Source organism: Callorhinchus milii, unplaced genomic scaffold (genome assembly GCF_018977255.1).
Source record: "Callorhinchus milii isolate IMCB2004 unplaced genomic scaffold, IMCB_Cmil_1.0 Scaffold3, whole genome shotgun sequence".
Taxonomy (NCBI): Eukaryota; Metazoa; Chordata; class Chondrichthyes; order Chimaeriformes; family Callorhinchidae; genus Callorhinchus; species Callorhinchus milii.
Genome location: NW_024704744.1, coordinates 59,756,370 through 59,774,317, shown reverse-complemented (window position 1 = coordinate 59,774,317; position 17,948 = coordinate 59,756,370). Strand labels below are relative to the sequence as shown.

Sequence of the window (17,948 nt, the reverse complement as noted above, 5' to 3'; positions counted from 1 at the left end):
AATTACCCTCTGAATAAAAACATGCTTCCTGGTATATCTGCCCCACCATTGGCAGGCAAGCTTTCAGCCTTTTTGCACCCACGCTCTGGACTCCTTCTGAGAATCTCTCTGATCTCCTTACTTTTCAAAGCCTGTTTCAACACTTACCTCTTTGGCCATGCTTTCGGACATCCTTCCCCCCAACTCCCAAGCTCTTAAACTTTTGCCCCAACCCCTCCCAGTTCAGGCAACAAGCCAGCTGTGTAAAGCGCCTTGAGACATCCTCCTGATGTGAAAGGCATTATATAATTGTACTGTACTGTATAATTTACTGTATATATTAATACACAGTGAAGAGTAAGTAAACATCAGTAATTTAATAGAAATCCCATTCTCATTATTTGTTTTTCCCACAAATATACAGTTAATATGCTTTACAGTATATTCCATGAATCTCTTTGAGACATCTCAAAGACACGATAAGGCACTTTTTCAAATGCAAGGATTATTATTATTATGTTCTTGTAGTTTTCACCAGTACTGAAATGTTAGGGATATTTGTGACCAGTAGGAGCGACATACTTTGCAAAACCCACTGAAATACTGCAGGACCCTCTTTTTTTTGAGTGACATGTGTGAAGGTGGGTCAAAAAACAAGAGATTGTGGCACCTTAAATAATCCTGACTGGACAGAGACAGGGCAAGAGAAAGACTCGAAAATACACAGAAAACTAAGTGAGCGACAGTGGAACCGTTACATGGGCAAAAAGAGAATATCAGAAAAGCAAATCACAATGAACATTAAGGAAATGAGAGAGATTATTTGAGTGCATTTGCAGTAAGGAAAGAGAAAGGTAGACAGTGAGCGAGGCTAGGTGTGGGTTGAGCTAAGCTTCTAATACCTGTTGGTCAGGCGGAGATGTCACGTGGCAAACCTTGTAGCCTTTTTTCATACGTTGTCAGTTTTTAGGATTTCCCACTGATTATCTTGTGAATTTGGCAAATTATATAGCTTTTGCTTTTCACAGTGCAAAAGGTCGCAATTACCTTCGACTCTGCTTAACAGATGTGGCAAAGTAAGGTTGTTTGTTTATGCCGTAAAGGAAAGGGGGAGAAAGAGAAACAGCCATACATCACTCTCCCCACTCTATCGCTCCTGTCCAACACATGGAATCAGAGAAGTGCATGAGGCAGGCTTTATTGTGACATATTGCCCAGTCTCTCCAAGCTCTTGATTGTTCGGGGGTAGTTACCAATCTCTCACAATGAAGACATACAGTAAGCTATTTCACCCCTTTAGCTCACTCAGTGCCTAGAAGATCCCTCCCACTCCTTCCCTTCCCCACCCGTTTTGTATCTGAATCACGTCACAGTCTTTTGCACTAATACTCAAATCTACTGCAATCTGTCTAGCTTAATAATTGAAAATGTAAGATAATAAAGGTTACTGATGTGATACTGGCATATTGAGGGCAGCAGACTGATCCTGGGACACAGCCATACCGTCTCATCCTTCAGATTAACCTCAATTCCCTGGTACAGTAAAGACAGTCATACATTATTAATGTCCTGGCAGTCTTTTCCCAAACAGTCATAAGCACAAGCGGTGGTCATGGGTATTTGCTTGAGAAACATGTGGAACATCAACATCTTGTCCCATTCCCATGATAACTCTTTCATCCAAATGTTCAGTGTCAGATTCCAGGATTCCAGCAAAAGTTGCTTGTTCACTTCTTGGCTGTTTGTTGGATATTGTTGCATGAAAATTGCCTGCCACATTCGCCTGTAAATACAGTCACTACTCTTCATAGTAAATTACTGTAAAGCAAGTTGAGCTGTTTCAATGTATAGGTACTGTAGCAAATGCAACGATTCTTATTGTTCATAACAGAAGCCGTATTAGCAATTCCTGCCAATAAGCAGAAGTGTCGCCCTGTTATCATCCTGCCTTCTGGTTGGAGCTGAGTTTGTGTGGGTGGAGCACTTCAGGTTACTTAAGGAGTTGTTAATTGTGACTCATGGCACCATCTGTGACCCACCCTATGGTTTACCACATCTTAGACTCCAATATTGTCCTGCTCCACCTTATTAAGAAGAAAGATTAATCAGTGTGGGGGAGAGAGGGATACCACTTGATTAATACTTAAATTTTAGATGTTGGGAGGGTGTCTCAGGAAGACAATCAAGTGGGAGGTAAATGCTCCTGTCCTATATTACCCAACTGGATGAATAACAGATGTAATTATTGAACAACTCTTCATTCATAGGACTCTGCCAATAAACTGATAGATAAGCATCTAGTTCTGGTCTGGTGCAAAAGCACAGCTTAAGTCTCACAAGTTCTAAAGAGAAACTTTATCTCTAGTTATAAGTTCAGTAAAGTACTTCCAAGACAAAATAGGACATTTGACATTGTTGGGCTGAAATAAATCACTGATTTTTGTCTGTCCAGCAATAATAAATAACTTTTATTTTGAGCCAAAATTGACTAGTAAAGTTTGTAGAGAGAGTACAAGTAGGTTGAAGAATCTGTCCCATCCTCATATGAAGCACTGCATAAAGGAGAATTTCTGGCATTGCCTTGCATTTCTCCTCCTCACCCACACCTCCCACCCACCAGTGCAGTGAAACTAGTCTCAGCAGCTGGATTTCACTTGCCCCCAAGGCTGCTAAAATCTGCCTGCCAGTGTAATTTGTATAAATTCCCCAGCCCTGTCAACCCAGGATAGTGTACAGCTACTATTGTATTGGATATAAAAAACAGTAACAATTTACACTAATTTATTTATTACATCGGGAGGACATCCCAAAGCGCTTCATGCAGCTGATTGGGCACCTGAGCTGGGGGAGGGCAGAAAAAACGTGAAGAAAGTGCATTCGAAGAGAGAGGCCTTAAGGCGGGTTTTGGGGTGAGCGGGGTGAGGCGGACGTACTCTGTAATGGATTTCCGCTGTTGATTCCTGAATGAGTTCTGGAGAGCAGGGGCAGAACGGCTGAAAGCCCGCTTACAGATGGTGGGGCAGATTGGGCAGGGACATGAAGCAAGTCGCTGTTAGCTGAGCAGAGTTGAGGGGCTCGGGCAGTCGGGTTGCAGGAGATGGCAGAGGTGAGAAGAGGTCCGAAACTGAAGACAAGGATCTTGAATTCAAATGTACCCCTTTTATAACTAGATTGACAATTTCTCTTTAATATTTGTAAGATGGAATTGGCACATCTACACCAGAATAGAGCATCTCACTCTCTCAATTTATGATTCTATTTCCTCAGCAGAAAAACATATTAGCAAACAAACTGTTGAAACATGGGTTCCCTTGAAATCGGCTAGAATTCCCCTTTAATTGGCTGGCCGTCCGCAGGAATAGCCTCACATTAGTAACAGAATCAACTTCAGACACTTTGCCGAGCCGAGGGGAAGTGATAAAGAACCTAGCTTTGTGCGGGCGTTTGATTTTTGATGCGATTTTAATCCAGTTTCCCAAACCCACATGGGGATCTCGCCACTTCAATCGATTGACTTGACTTGTCAGCTCTGAAATACTCTCATTCTTTCACAGTGCAATTGGCCATCACCTGCTGAATGATTCTCGCCCAACATCCATAGGGAGCCACATTTTATGAACGAAATGATCCTGACATCTGTGTTACATATAGAGGCTGAAGCAAGCTTAAATATCACAGAGACTGCTAAGCCCATGACAGATCAGAAATTAAAGGCGGCACACTCAGAATGAAAGAAAAAAATAGTTGACTTAACTGTTTTTATTTAAAATAATCTTAAAACTTGTGAAGCACCTAAGATCAGAAGCATTTAAAATTTTTAATCATTCAGAACTGTGTTAAAGGAGAACAAGCCTGGTAGATGTACATGTGAGTGCTTAACTCCCAGATGGGAAGGTTGTCCATTCACATCTCGGTGCTGCTTGTCACTGAATGTTATGGTATATTTATATAGCAGGGATGTCTCAAATAGAAGTAGCTCTGTCACTTCCTGAGCTGACAGCGCTGTGCAATTTGCTCCATTTACCGTGCGGAGTGGGGGATTTCTAGGGTTGCGGGCAGGAGGCAAATGTATCCACTGCCATCGTAGTTTGAAAGCTGCATCCAAAGCTTTTGTTTCTGACCACCGCATGCACACTCCTCCGTGTCTGGGAAGGATATGCACAGGCCACTGCTGCAAATGCCAACATTGTTGGTCTGCGCAGACAGCTGCTGAGAATCTGCTCCTTGAGGTGGGCACTGCTCTCCAGGGTGAACCTGCCTCATTTGTCTAACATGCTGTAACCAAGGCCAGAACTATTTTAAGATTGAATGCAGGATTAGGTTTGAGGCAGTTCTGGTTGTGCTCTCAATTAGAGCTATCATTGCGGAGAATAATGGAAATATCCAACTTGTGTTGAGTTGAGCTTGTGAGGCTGGCTACAAAACCAGTATCACTATTACCAATCAGGGCAGCAACAGAGGTTCCTGCTGGTAACCAACAATACATCATAGCCATACATTATAAAAATAAATAATAATCCTTGCGCTTGATATAGCACCTTATCACATCACCGAGTAGTCTCAAAGTGCTTCACAAGGTACATTGCAGAGTAGTATAACTGTATGTATTGTTTTGTGGGCGATATGGCAGCCAATATGCACACAGCAATGCCCGCAACAGACATGGAGTGAGTGACCAATTTTATCAGGAGGATTGTTGGCCAGGACACCATGAGAAACTCCCTTCTATTTTCGAATAGTGCCGTTGGATCTTTAAAGTCCACCTTGTCAGGCAGACGGAACCTCGGTTTTAACGTTCAGCCGAAGGTCAGCACCTCCAACAATGCAACACCCTATAGCATTGGAGTGTCAGCACGGACTATATGAGTTCCCAATCCTGATGTAGGGCTTGAAACCACAACCGTTTGACTCAGAGCTAAGAGTGCTAGGAACCGAGGTTGACTCGTGAGAACTCCTCGAATTACTCCAGAATCTCACAAGAGGGCTCACGTGAGTCAACCATGAGATAATATTCATTTAGGTACCTCTTTGACCCTGTTCATGGTCATCTTTCCCTTCGGCTTCCACCCCCAGCTCAGGTACCCTTCCAGCACTGTGAAGTGCTCTCTAAGTGAAAGGAGTTATATAAACTTAAATTGCATTGTATTACCAGCAAGATTCATCATTAGTGACTCAAACACCATTATTCAATCGTGTTCTGAACCTCTGCTGTTTACACCCCACTGAAAAGTACAGGAGTCTTTGCAACTCAGAAATTGCCAAATGGAACAGGCGTGTTTGAGGGAACAAACCCCCTTCCAGGAATGAAAGGGTTTCAACAATAGAAAGTGAACGTTGTTGAAAGGGTTAATGTGATAATCATGCTGGTTATGAAGGGAAGCTATTAATAGCAAATTAGAGAGAACGAATATTTTAAAAGATGTCAAGTTTAGCCTGCTGAAGTATCTCATTGAATTTACATTGGCAAGATGTGGCAAGACAGGAATTAAGGAAATAAGGAAGGGGAAATATGCAGAATATACAAAAGTCAAGTTAAAAAGTGTTAAGAAATATTCCAGGATGAAAGTGCAAATTTTAAAAACCAATTCAGGGTGAGCATTAGGGGAAATGGATACTAGTTGAACCCAGCAGTATTGTGGAAATTTTAATTGCTTTTCAAAACAGGTTTCACTGTAGACTATGCCGGTAATGTACTCTTTCTGGTAATTGGAGAGGTAGGGGATGCATAGGAGTTCAGGGAGAAAATAAAAGGCAATAAAGAAATGAACAAGGATCTGATGGAAAGCAGCCAGGAATACTAAAGGAAATGAAGATAAAAGTGAGTGCAAAATCTTTGCACAGCTCATTGGGCACAGAATTTGTGCCTGAACAAAAAACCAACTAATGTCCAAAAAAGGTCACCAGCACAATCCTGGGAGCTGCATGCCTTTGTGTTAGTCTGACATCTATAGATGGAGTCAGTTACGAAGGAAGGAATTCAAGCTCATTTAGTGTCAGTAAAATCAGTAATTCCAAACCAACATGAGTTGCGAAAGCCAAAGTTATGCCTAACAAATGCATTAGAATTCTGTGAGGATGTAGCAAAGTTGATGGATGATGTTAATGTGGCAAATGTTGCAGATTCTTGTGCTCAGCAAATAGTTTATAAGGTCCACCACACGGGACTCGAGGCTGATGTGAAAGCTTGTGGGAAATTCTAAATCGGATTATGAATTGGCCAGACAATCGGAAATGTAATGTTGGGGATGAACAATAGGAGTTTTAATTAGGTAAGTGCGTGCTCCAGAGATTGGTCCAGAGTCCCCGGTGTTCAGAGCATGTACAAATGAACTCAATGAATGTAATCTGAAGTAATGGAGGCTGCTGTCAACTCAAGTTATCTTTCATCTTGGAATTTCTGGCCTATTCTGTGATCTCCAGCCAGGTTTACAGTATCACTGCTTAACCTTCCTGTCTGTGTTACACACCAGATCACCACTACTAAACACTTTGATGACCTATGTTATTCCTTTGGACATCTCCAAGCCCGCTTCTAGACAGGTTGACATCTATGGACTTCCACTATCAGGCAGCACATAGGAACCCGGTTATTAATTGATTGGCGGATCACTTTTTCATGGGTAATATTCCCTTACATTTTTTAAAAAAATAATTTGGTTACTCAATCCACGACTGTTTGTGGGACACGGCTGTGCGCAATTGGCTGCTGCATCTTGCCCACAAAATATACAGTCAATTCACTTTACAGTATATCCTGTGAAGCGCTTTGAGACGTCTCGAAGATGTGATAAAGCGCTATATCAAATGGAAGGATTATTATAAGTATCCTTTCAAGGCATTTTCTCCTGTTTTGCTTCATCCTCTGACACACTTTTTTCAGAAGCTTCTGCTGTTGATTTAGCCACTACAGATGAGCCTCTGGAATTCCCTGCCTCAGTCCCTTTGCCTTCCTTCAGGTCGCACCTGATGACTTTCCTCTTCAACCATGCCTAAGATCACCTCCCCTTTCTCCCCAGCTCAGCATCAAACTACACCGGTTTGCATTGCTCCAAGACACTACCTGACGTAAAAGGCGCTATTATAAATGCAAGTTGTTGTTGTTATTGTGGGTTCAAGCCTCATGTTGGGACTTTGAACTTGCGTGGTCTAGGCTGATACTCCAGTACAATTTTGGGGGGAGCGATGCATTGTTGGTCGTTCCGTCCTTTGGATGAGATATTAAGCCATTAAATATTCCATTTGAAAAGAGAAGGGAGTTTCTCCCGGTGTCCTCCCAGATGTAGTTGGTCATTCACATCATGGCTGTTTGTATAGGTATATTGATAGTGTATTGCTAGACCTTGATCTCCAGGCTGTTTTGATAGCACCACCTGATTGGAAGCTGTTGAGGGGAAGGGATACAATTGGCCTCAATGCCTTGGGTTAGGGAGCAAAAAATCTGCTCAAGTCTCCATTCCTGATCATTATTCGTTAAAGACTTCAGAAAAGTTTACACATGAATAGTGGGTGAAGATTATCAGGCTTGTAGGTGAGGAGTTGACTGCCAACTCCTGTGGAACCATGAATAAGAATCAATGCCTTAGAGGAGAAGGAAGCAAAGAAAAGAACCACAAGGCTCTCATTTTTATTGCTTTCTCCTTGGTCTCATGACATTCAGTCCTTTGTATCTCTTCCATTATAAAACTGGCCTCCAAGAAGCTCCGTTTTCTCTTTCATGTCAAAGACTTATTTTCCCCTCAAAAAATCTAGAAGAAATCCAAAATTGTCTAAGGCTTCAATACTCCAATGTGTGGGAGTATTTCTCTTGCTTATAATATCTTCCTTGCTTTTTTTCGGATCAGCCGTGTATCTGCTCCGATACAAATTACAATACAACTTTATATTTATATAGCACCTTTCACGTTGGGAGGACATCCCTATCTGAGATAAGTAGAAGAATCACTTTATATTTTTGGTGGGATTGACTTCACCCTGCAGTCTGAGGGTTTTTTGGGCTCTGAACTAGACACTGAAAGTTATCCTGAGCAAGCCTCCATGTTGCAATGATTGAAGTTCTGTACCGGTGAGCATCTGATGTCTTTTTTCTATAAATAACCACTCGGGCAGCAGCTGGAGGCTATTAAATGTCTTGCCTGTTTTCATTTACTAACTGTTACTGACTTTAAAAGGAACAACTGCTTGGCATCAGCGGCGCGTGGCGATTCCCCAGTGCTCAGTAAAATGTGTGACTCCATGGGGGAAATGGGCAGACTGTGATCCTGACATACACATAGTATCATCACAGAGGTTTGTTTTCACAAGGTGCTTGGTTACAGCACAAAGGTGCTTTGTTAATTCTGTTTAGCATTCAATTTATCTCAATAGTGCCCGTGCCTTCCAGTTCAGGGACTAATTAAAAAGTCCATTGGTTGCTGGATGTTCTGATTCTGCTCATCGGAGGCTAAACCAATGCGGTATCTCCTCCCTCGTACTTTTCGTGTTCAAACGTAGTACTGGATTATCTGTATTACATGGCCAATGTTGCATGTAAATCTTGGTTATTAATGCTGCACAAATTTCAAGCTGAGGTTGTGCTGCTCACCAAGAGGTTGGTCCCAGCTACCCAAGTAGTGAGGGCTCAAACCTGCGCTTGTCAGATGATTAATGACCAACAAGTGACTATCCTCCCAGGGAGCAGAGGGGAGGTAGGACAGGTCTATTTGGGGCTGAACTGGCTGTAAGGTGACATGGAATATCGGAATTGTGTTAATCCTCTGGCGGCCTGGGTCAACTCATAGCCACAGTAATCCAGGGCACTGCCGACAACATACCAGCCAGCCTCGCTCATTAGCAGCCCTTGGAGGAACAGACCAGTTACTGATAGGAGAGATTCTTCCTATTCAGCTCTTTGTAACCTACAAGTCAGAGCCCCAATGGGTTGAATGGTCCTAGCTTGAAGCAGCAGGAAGGTTGCCAGACTGTATTCGTAATAGCAAGATTTAGTTGTTTAAACTCCAGCAGTGCCTTAACACACACTCTGGAGTCCCCAACCTTGGGGCACTCACCAACCTGCATCTAAAATATTCCGGGATTAGGTGAGAAGGGTAGAGTGGGCAGAGTGTGTGCACTCCATTCCAGACACAGGGAAATTTCCATACAAACAGTGGAGCCCTACTATTATGCAGCAGTTAGGCTCCATAAGATCCCAACTGGCACTATAATAGGGTGTGATTGCCAGTCAGTGCTTGGGCACTCACTGAGCATCTGTATAGAAAAGCGACCAGCTTCATGCGGTGCTTCAAAATGCTGTCTGGTCCACAGAAAGCCAAAGTGGCCACTCTCTTGTGTACTAGGTCACCATTGACATCTGTTGATGCGGAGATGAGCTCAAAGAGCTGAGAGAATCCGCACTGCAAGATCACTGGCTGAACAGCTGCCAATCAACCTCCAGTCAAGTTATTTCTCCATTTCTGCCAAATCAAGAAAGTTACAAATATACAATACAAGTTACATTTACACAGCGCCTTGTACATTGAGAGGATGACTGAAAATGCTTAACGCTGCTGGCTGGGCACCGGAGTTGGTGATGGGAGGTAAATGGGGTAGAGATTAATGGGTTGGGTAGAAGAAAGATGACTAAAAGCACGGTAAAAGAGGTACATCTCACAATGCATCTGGAATGAAGAGAGGGAGGGAACGAGTCAGAAGGACTCTGAGATGGAGTTCCAGAGAGCAGGGGATGCAACAAACAAGGACCAAGAATACAACAATGTACTCCATATCTTATTGGATTCTGTATGGAGCTTTTTCATCTGCAGTCTGTTACCACCCTCCACTTTGACAGACGGCTGCCCATTTTGAGTGCCATTGTTGAGGGCGATCTGGTACTTGGTTTGAACACTTGGCGATGCCACAGGAGAAGTTGAGAATAAAATAGTTCAAAGCACCGTGGGTCTTGTGGCCCAGCTAGGGATTACAGATTACATGTGTAGCAGATTCCTGGGGGGAGAGTTGGTATCCTCAGAATCCACATTATCGATAAGCCATGAAAGTTTGGGAGTACATTCAGTGTAATCCCACAACTCCCAACATGTGGGAGGACAGCGATAGACGTAGCCATTGGTCGCCAAGGGGATAGGAACCGTCAATTATTTTTTTGAAAAATGCTTCACAAACATCTTTCGGTTTGAAATAAGAGAGGAACCATCCATCATTTTCATCACAAGCAAATCATGTGACAATGTCTTTAACACAGTTGTCTTCACCGTGCCATTTGCTTGTTAACAAATACGCAAGGGCTCATTTAGAATGCTTTTCTTGAGGACAACGTCTCTTTGAACCACAGCAGCTATGTACTATTCAGTAGAGCACTTATTGCCCTGAGCAGCACATCTTTCACTGAACAGAATTACTGCTTGTTGGCCTGACAGATCAGACGTGTGGGAAACCCCAGGGGGAACACGCAGCCCTGCAGGTTAGGAAAACAAAACCAGGTGTCAGAATCCTTCAGGAGGAAAACTAGACGTCAGTGAAAATGGGCACTTGAAAATGGGTTCTCAAGGCACCTCACAGAATTAGACCCCAAACACTATGTGGTACAACTGGCCGCCAAACCGTTTGCTGCTTAAGTATTTGTTCTGTTCAGTCATGTTTGCCCGAGTTTGATCTTGCTGAGTTTAACCCTATAGTCGTGCTTTTCCCTGAATGTGCTCAAATCTCATTGCTGAAGACAGCTGATTCTGAACAAATACTGGAATGATGACGGGCTGGTAGATTGCTGGTCATTGCACAAGCTTGGTTTAATTGTTTGATATTTTTGCAGTATTGTGTATGGTATGTTTGTAGAGTGAACGACTTGGCCTTGTGAGTTGACCATAATTTATTAGTAATAATAATCCTTGCATTTGATATAGCGCCTTTTCACGTCGTTGAGCCGTGTAACCTATTAGTGACCAGTTATCCAGTCGGTTTCACATGGAGAAATTTGACAATGTTCCTGATAAACCTCCTGATCATGAGGTATGTTTGGCCTTCTTATTGATATAAGAGCTGAATCTGATCTGTTCTCTCTTTCTGTATTATTACAGGTTGTATTACTCAGGTCCGCATCCTGTGAGAGGAGTGCAGCTAATGAAAGTAGGTAAACTGCAGTACCATCAGGGAATGCTGAGCCAAGCATTGGACACACTAAAGCAGGTCAGTGTGCTATCGGGAGGGGAGTGTTGAGCTGCAAAAATGAACTTGCCTAGGATATGGAATCAGACAAAAAAAATTGCTCACTCAATCCACTGCTGTTTGTAGGACACTGCTGTGCGTAATTGGCTGCCATGTTTCACCCACAAATTATACAGTCAATTCACTTTACAATATATTCTGTGAAGCGCTTTGAGATGTCTCGAAGATGTGATAAGCGCTATATCAAATGCAAGGATTATTATTATTATTATCGGAAGGATAGCAAACGGTCTGCCTGTTCAATTGGACAATAAGATCCCATCACACTATTCAAAAAAATAAGTTTCTCCTGGTGTCTTCTGATGTCCTGCCCAATGATCCCCTGGTTAAAAATAAATTGGGATTCACTTCATGGCTGTTTGTGGTATTTTGTTCTATACAAATTGGCTACTGGGTCCGCTTACAAATATGCAGTCACTATACTTTGCAGAAAAACTCTGTGAAGTGCTTTGAGACCTCTCAACATCAAATCCATGGGTTATTCTTATATACTAAATCTGTTATGAAATACTGCAAGTTAAATCTATTAACAGGTTAAATACACCTTAAACAATCTCGCACCAATTTAATGTTCTGGATTGTCAAAACCAATAAATCAGGAGAGTAGAATCATAGAGGATTTAAAGGAATTGCACATTAGTCTCTAATTAACTTTCAAAATATAATAAAACGGCCCCTGGTCATCTCAGGGGTTGAGATTCTTGATAACCTGGACCTTGAAAAGAATGAAGTGTTGCTCATACCTCATCTTTCCTCTCTCATTCTGTCTGTTGAAGAATTAATTCGAAGGTTAATTGCCACAGATGGAATGTTGCTAAATTGAAGACTATTAACAGAATAATAAATCAGGAATTTATTTTTAAAAGCTGCACTAGTATTGTGAGGTGCCAGGTATTAATAGTTATTCCAAACCCATTGTCTTTCATCACATGCAGCAAAAATTAATATGATATGGGTTACAAATGCAGCACGCGAGTTATTACCTGTCATTTATGCTGTGGTGCTGGGTAAGGTATAAATTTGCATAATATTTCATGCTTGTGTAGCGCTCAGCGTTTGCAGCCTGATCTCATGCAGATGAAGGAAATGGCTGTTCAAAGACTTATTTGTTAGTACAAGGTTAAATTTGTACAACTCATTTGCTGCTCTGTCATTCAAAGGAAATAATCAGTGTTGCAAAATAGGGAGAAGCTGCAGATGGGGCTGTGTGTGTGTTTGGGATTGGGGAGGGGGAGGAGGAGGCAAGTGACGTTGACTTGTTCCTATTTTCTGTCCCACCAGGCCTTTGACATTCTGAAGGTGACCCACGGAAAAGAACATTCCCTGAGTCAGAGCCTGCAGCAGCTCTTGGGAGAATGTGAGGTAGAACTGAGCAGTGCACAGGGGTAGCTGTAACCATGAGCAGCCAGGGAGTACTTGTGTGACTGTGGACTTGTGTGTGTATGTGTCTTCATGCATCCTTGATCCTGCATCAGACCACTGTGGAGCCAAGAGAGGGAGGAAGAGATTTGTCTTTCTCTTTATTGGTGCGCTATCCATTAACAATTGTCCCAAGGTGGTCAATGAGAAGAATCATAAGCACTGTTTTGAATTGTACGAATGTGAGAGTTTCATTAGTAGTTCATAACCGAACAGAATGCATTGTACAGACAGATAATCTGATGGTTGTCAGTGATTTGGGCAGGAACTATGTAGTTTGATCCTGGATATTTACTTAGCTCACCATCACTGTCATGTGTCCTCTTTTTGTAATCGTACATGGAGAAAAGTCTATAAAGCTTCCCTGCAGATTCAAATTACCCAATTAACTACCCTGACTGTGTGTGCACTCACTCACCTGTGCTTGTCTGTTCTTGATATCATGAGTTTGTCCTGAAAATATCATGTCATCCATTAACACTGAAAAGGCTAGGATTGACAACTGTGTCAATTCCTGTGTTTACATTGATTGGATGAGGTTTCATGGTTCTGTGAAATCTATTGAATCTCTGTTCGGTCAACTCTGAATTGACGTGACAGGAGACCAGCTGACTTGTATAAACACTCACATCCTCACAAAAGGTACAATAGCTGTAATCTGTGGACATGCTCCATATGCTGAGGCTGTTACCCAGTTGCAATGAACCTTGTGGTATAAAATGAAATAGTGAATGTGGAAAGACAGCAGTGTGACCCCTGCCTGTGACTCTAGAATTCAGTTTGAATGCCTGCAGAATCCCAATGCATTCTGTAAGTTTATGGGTTCCTCACAATGTAATAAAAGAGGCTGACCAGCATTCCTCAAAATAAAGTTAATGTTTTAATAACCAAAATAATATTTACAAGTTGTTAATACACACAACCGGGGACACTTCGGATTTAAAGGCAATCCAATCCTTCCTCCGGAGAGAAAGGCGACTGTTTTGTGTATGTTGTTGAACTGCCCTCCTTCTTTGCCTTGGTGTCTCTGAGTCTCTTAAACAGACAGTCCTTTCCTCTCTGAGTCAAGGATGAGTTTTTCTCTCTCCGTTCCTGTATAAAATGGCAGCTGTCTCTCTCCTTCACACGATACGCACTTCTCCTTCCATGTGGCCACCTAACTTCCTGTTACTGTGTCTGTGTCGACCCCCTCACCAGGTGGCACCAGTGGTTCCTGACCTGTTGGTTCTTTCTTTGCAACAAAGTCTCTCTTACACAGAAGCCACTCCGAGATGAAAAGTGGAGTGGGTGGGTGGGGGATTCAGCTGTACTCTTTCAGTCTCCAATACATTCACACTCCAATACATTTAGAATCAGACTTCTTGGACCTGTTGTTATCGAATGGTGGAAAAAACACAGAAATCAAGCATTTTGAAAGCATCTCCAACATGAGTTCACTCTGCCTTTAAGTCAAAGAGTGTCCAGAATCACGGTTAGCTTGGACTTGGAATAAAATGTAACCCATCTAAGTTACAAAAATATTTTATAACCATCATTGAAATGAACCATTAGTTAAATATTGAGAATGAGTTGAACGTATGAATTCTCCAAGGTATCTCCAGCAATTCTGGCTTTAAGTGGGAGTCCCAATTAAACAGGATTTCTGATACTTTTACACGGAGGGGAAAACAAAACTTCTTTTTCCTTGTCATATATTGTCCTGTCCAAAGGCCTCTGATATTCTTGGAAAATCTCAGCAGAGATTGTTGTTCATAGTCTCCCAAGGAAATTCCCAATCCAGGTGGGCATTTGTATTGGAACAGAAAGCGCAATAAAGAGAGAAATAGAAAGGCTGAGAGAGAGAAAGAGGGAGACAACACAAGAGTTAGACAGAGAAAATACTGTTCGAGCTGGGGAAAGAATAATAATGCTGCATTTGATAAAGTGTCTGAAACAACAAGAATATCTCTGAGCACATCCCAATGTTTCATTAAAGTGTAGTGAATGTGTATTTGTTGGAGTCAGAAAGAGTGAACAAAAGTGAAGAGAGAATGGGAGAGTGAGTGAAACATGAAAGAAAGACACAGAGAAGAGGCTGACGTCAAGAAGAAAAGAATGCCGCGAAGGTTAAAGCAGAAAAAAATCAAAGAGTGAGAAACAGGAAGAAAAATCATAATTAACGGAGAGAAAAAAGAAAATTATGAATATTATGTGAAGCCAATCTAGTGTTACGTTTGTCTTTCCAGCTTTTAAGTTTTCTTTATATACAGATAACTTGGATCAAAATGTGTAGTTTGTTTCCAAGCTTTACATGGTCTATCATGCGTACATAGGTGGATTGGAGTCCTGTAGCTCAGTGGTTAGAGCACTCACCTCACAAGTGAGAGACCTGTGTTCAATTCCCGGCAGGGTGAAACCTTGGGCAAGTTTCCTCACTCCACATGCCTAATAATAATCCCTCATTAATAAAATAATAATTTTGTCACTCAATCCACGACTGTTAGTGGAACACTGCTGTGCATAATTAGCTGCGCGGTTCGCCCACAAATATACATTCAATTCACTTTACAGTATATTCTGTGAAGGGTTTTGAGACGTCTAGAAGACATGAAATGCGCTATATCAAATGCAAGGATTATGATTATTATTGTAGGTGTGTGTGCATATACTGGGAAAGTGCCAAAGACAATCTGATTTGTACCTTCCATTTCACAAGACCATGTACGTTTGGAGCATTACTGATGTTCAATCACATCTTAAGAATTTACATGTTGGTGCTAATTATGCTGTTTAATAAAGGTTATGCCCTGTCCAATAATGTAATAATAATCTCCACATTTAAAGCTTGACTGTATATTCACAGCCTGTGATAATTATCCCATCTCACTGCTGTGCACATTCACAAATGAAACACAATCACTTTTAATGAGTAGTTTGTCTTGTTTTGTAATGCATGAAAGTCCCTTGAAATTGGGTGATGATATCTCACCAGTTGGCATTCAGTTTTGTGTGGCAAGAGGCATTTGTCCACATGCGTGTTGCAAACACACTTGCTCCTGGCTGTTTGGGTACAGTTCTTTAATGATATTGACATGATATCCATGAGAGTCCATCTTGTCCTTCAGTTGTCCGTCACCTGCAATTGGCACAGCACACTTGGATCAACCATTGGATCTAAGTATTGTAATAACAAAGTGTACATCACTGCTGGAGTATTGCTATCTCAGCAGAGAAGCTTTAGAAATCTGCCAAATGGTTAGAAAACAAAACAAAGGCCTTCAGGAAGTAATACCTGCACAATTATGTCCCTTCCCCTCCCCCTGGTTCAGCAAATCTCGCAGATCTTGCTTGCCATTAGTGCAGCAACTTTCAAAAACAACAACAACTTGCATTTATATAGCACCCTTCAATCCGGGCGGTTAGCAATGGTGGAGCTCAATGCCGAACCAGGGGGAGGGGAAGGGACCATAGACACGGTCGAAGAGGAAGGTCTTCAGGCACAACCTGAAACTGGGGAAAGAGGGGGCGAGGCGAAGGGATTGTGTTCCATAGCTTCAGGGCATAGTGGCTGAAGGCACGGCTGCCGATGGTGGAGCGGAGGATTCGAGGGACAAGGAGGAGGTTGGAGCCAGTAGAGCAGTGGCAGCAGGTAGTGCTGTGAGGATAGAGGAGGTTGGAGAGATAGGGGGGAGCCAAGGCGTGGAGGGATTTAAACACTAGAAGTGTGGATCTTAAAGTGACAGGGAGCCAATGGAGTTTGGCAAGGACTGGAGTAATCAGGGTGTGGAGTTTAGTGCGGGTGAGAATGCGGGCGGCGGAGTTTTGGATGAGTTGAATTTTGTGAACAGTGGAGGAAGGGAGAACAACGAGGAGGACATTAGAGTAGTCCAGTCGAGAGATGACGAAGGTATGGACAAGGGTTTCGGCAGCTTGTTGAGTGAGGTATTGTTGGAGACGGGCAATGTGGTGGAGGTGGAGGAAAGCGGTCCTGGCCAGGGACCGGATGTGGGGGAGGCAGGATAACTGGGGATTGAACCTGACGCCTAAGTTGCGCACAGGTTCAGAGAGTTTCAAGGACAAATTGGGTAGGTTGAGGTCGGAACTGCAGGACAGAAGATGTCGACAGGAGCGAGTATGGCTTCCGTCTTGTTGACATTCAACTGACAGAACATCAGAGGACTAGGGTCGCAGCTGGAGGAGGAGAAGTAGAGTTGAATGTCATCCACATACATATATGGTTCATACAGCGGGTGGATTGATGCTGAGCTGCACAGAGAGGGTAGGTGACCAAAGGCAAGGTCGAAGAGCTCTCCACCTTTCACCTAAAGTTAATTTTTGTGAATCATTATCGGTACCAAAGGATTTTTATTTTGTTTTCTTCTGCTGTTGGAGACATGCTGTTTCACATCTCTACATTTAGCAAGAAGCAATGCCTCAACACTAAGACCATCATAGGAAATCATACTGAGTGGCATCCTTCCTGCCGCGGAGAGCGGATCAGGAACTGCCTGTGCCAGGAAGCTGCCTCTACCAGCTGAGAGGTGCTGGCAGATAGCTCCTTCAAGGTAGTTTTTTAAAAGCAATTATTTTGTTAACATCAGCTTGGAGACACACTTCTAGTTACAGGATGGGTTCAAAGTTTGCGAATCAAGTGTCCGTGTCCTGTTTTGTGTTCGTACCTGCATGTCACCCACTCCTCTGCCCACCCTCTTCGCTCATCTGGCACAGGCCCGCTCTGCATCCCCCGACCCCTCTGCACCACCATCAGTGGCCTTGCTTTCGATCACCAAGCCTCTAACTTCTGGAACTTCCTAGCTCAATCCCTCCGCCTGGCCCACTGTTTATTTTAAAGGGTCACCTCCCACTTCTCCCTTGCTCAGCGTCCAACCCCATCACTATGCAGAGCTAAGATGCTATCCTGTGTAAAAGGCACTATATAAATGCAAGGTGGTGTTTTAAACAGAGTGACGGATTCTCAAATGGAAGGAAAAGATCCTGCTCGAAATATTTTTTTACTTTTTGTTCAAAAGAGATGTTGAGAACTAAAGTATCTAATAATGCTCCTTGCATTTGGTAAACACCTTATCACATTGTCAAGACATCTCAAAGAACTTTACAGGATTTTTTTTACTGTAAAGTGCAGTGACTGATGCTCCAGGCATGTCTGAACCCCGGTTTCATCAGCGCACACGTAACATGTTGTGTTTCTGCTTGTTGTTTGATGTTGAATTAGCATCTTGCAACCTTATGATCAGGTCCTGATCATCATTACGATGAACCCTTTGAGAACAAGTTCTTTATTTTTTGCCCATTCATGATGCTTTTTGTGTTAGTTCGTAATTTTATAAAGAAAAATA

At 42.6% G+C, this 17,948-nt stretch overlaps 1 protein-coding gene across 4 annotated transcripts in view; it reads left to right on the top strand.

The window, feature by feature from the left end:
* The window catches only part of smyd3 (SET and MYND domain containing 3), a 400,254-nt gene extending 385,623 nt beyond the window's left edge, over window positions 1–14,631 (top strand). For all 4 annotated transcript variants that reach the window (XM_042332902.1, XM_007898399.2, XM_042332904.1 and 1 more), the window contains 2 exons: window positions 11,046–11,154; window positions 12,475–14,631. In XM_042332902.1, coding sequence (XP_042188836.1) covers window positions 11,046–11,154; window positions 12,475–12,582 — 217 coding nt within the window. In that variant the 3' untranslated portion in view covers window positions 12,583–14,631. The remainder of the gene's footprint in view (window positions 1–11,045; window positions 11,155–12,474) is intronic.
* Window positions 14,632–17,948: the final 3,317 nt, after the last annotated feature.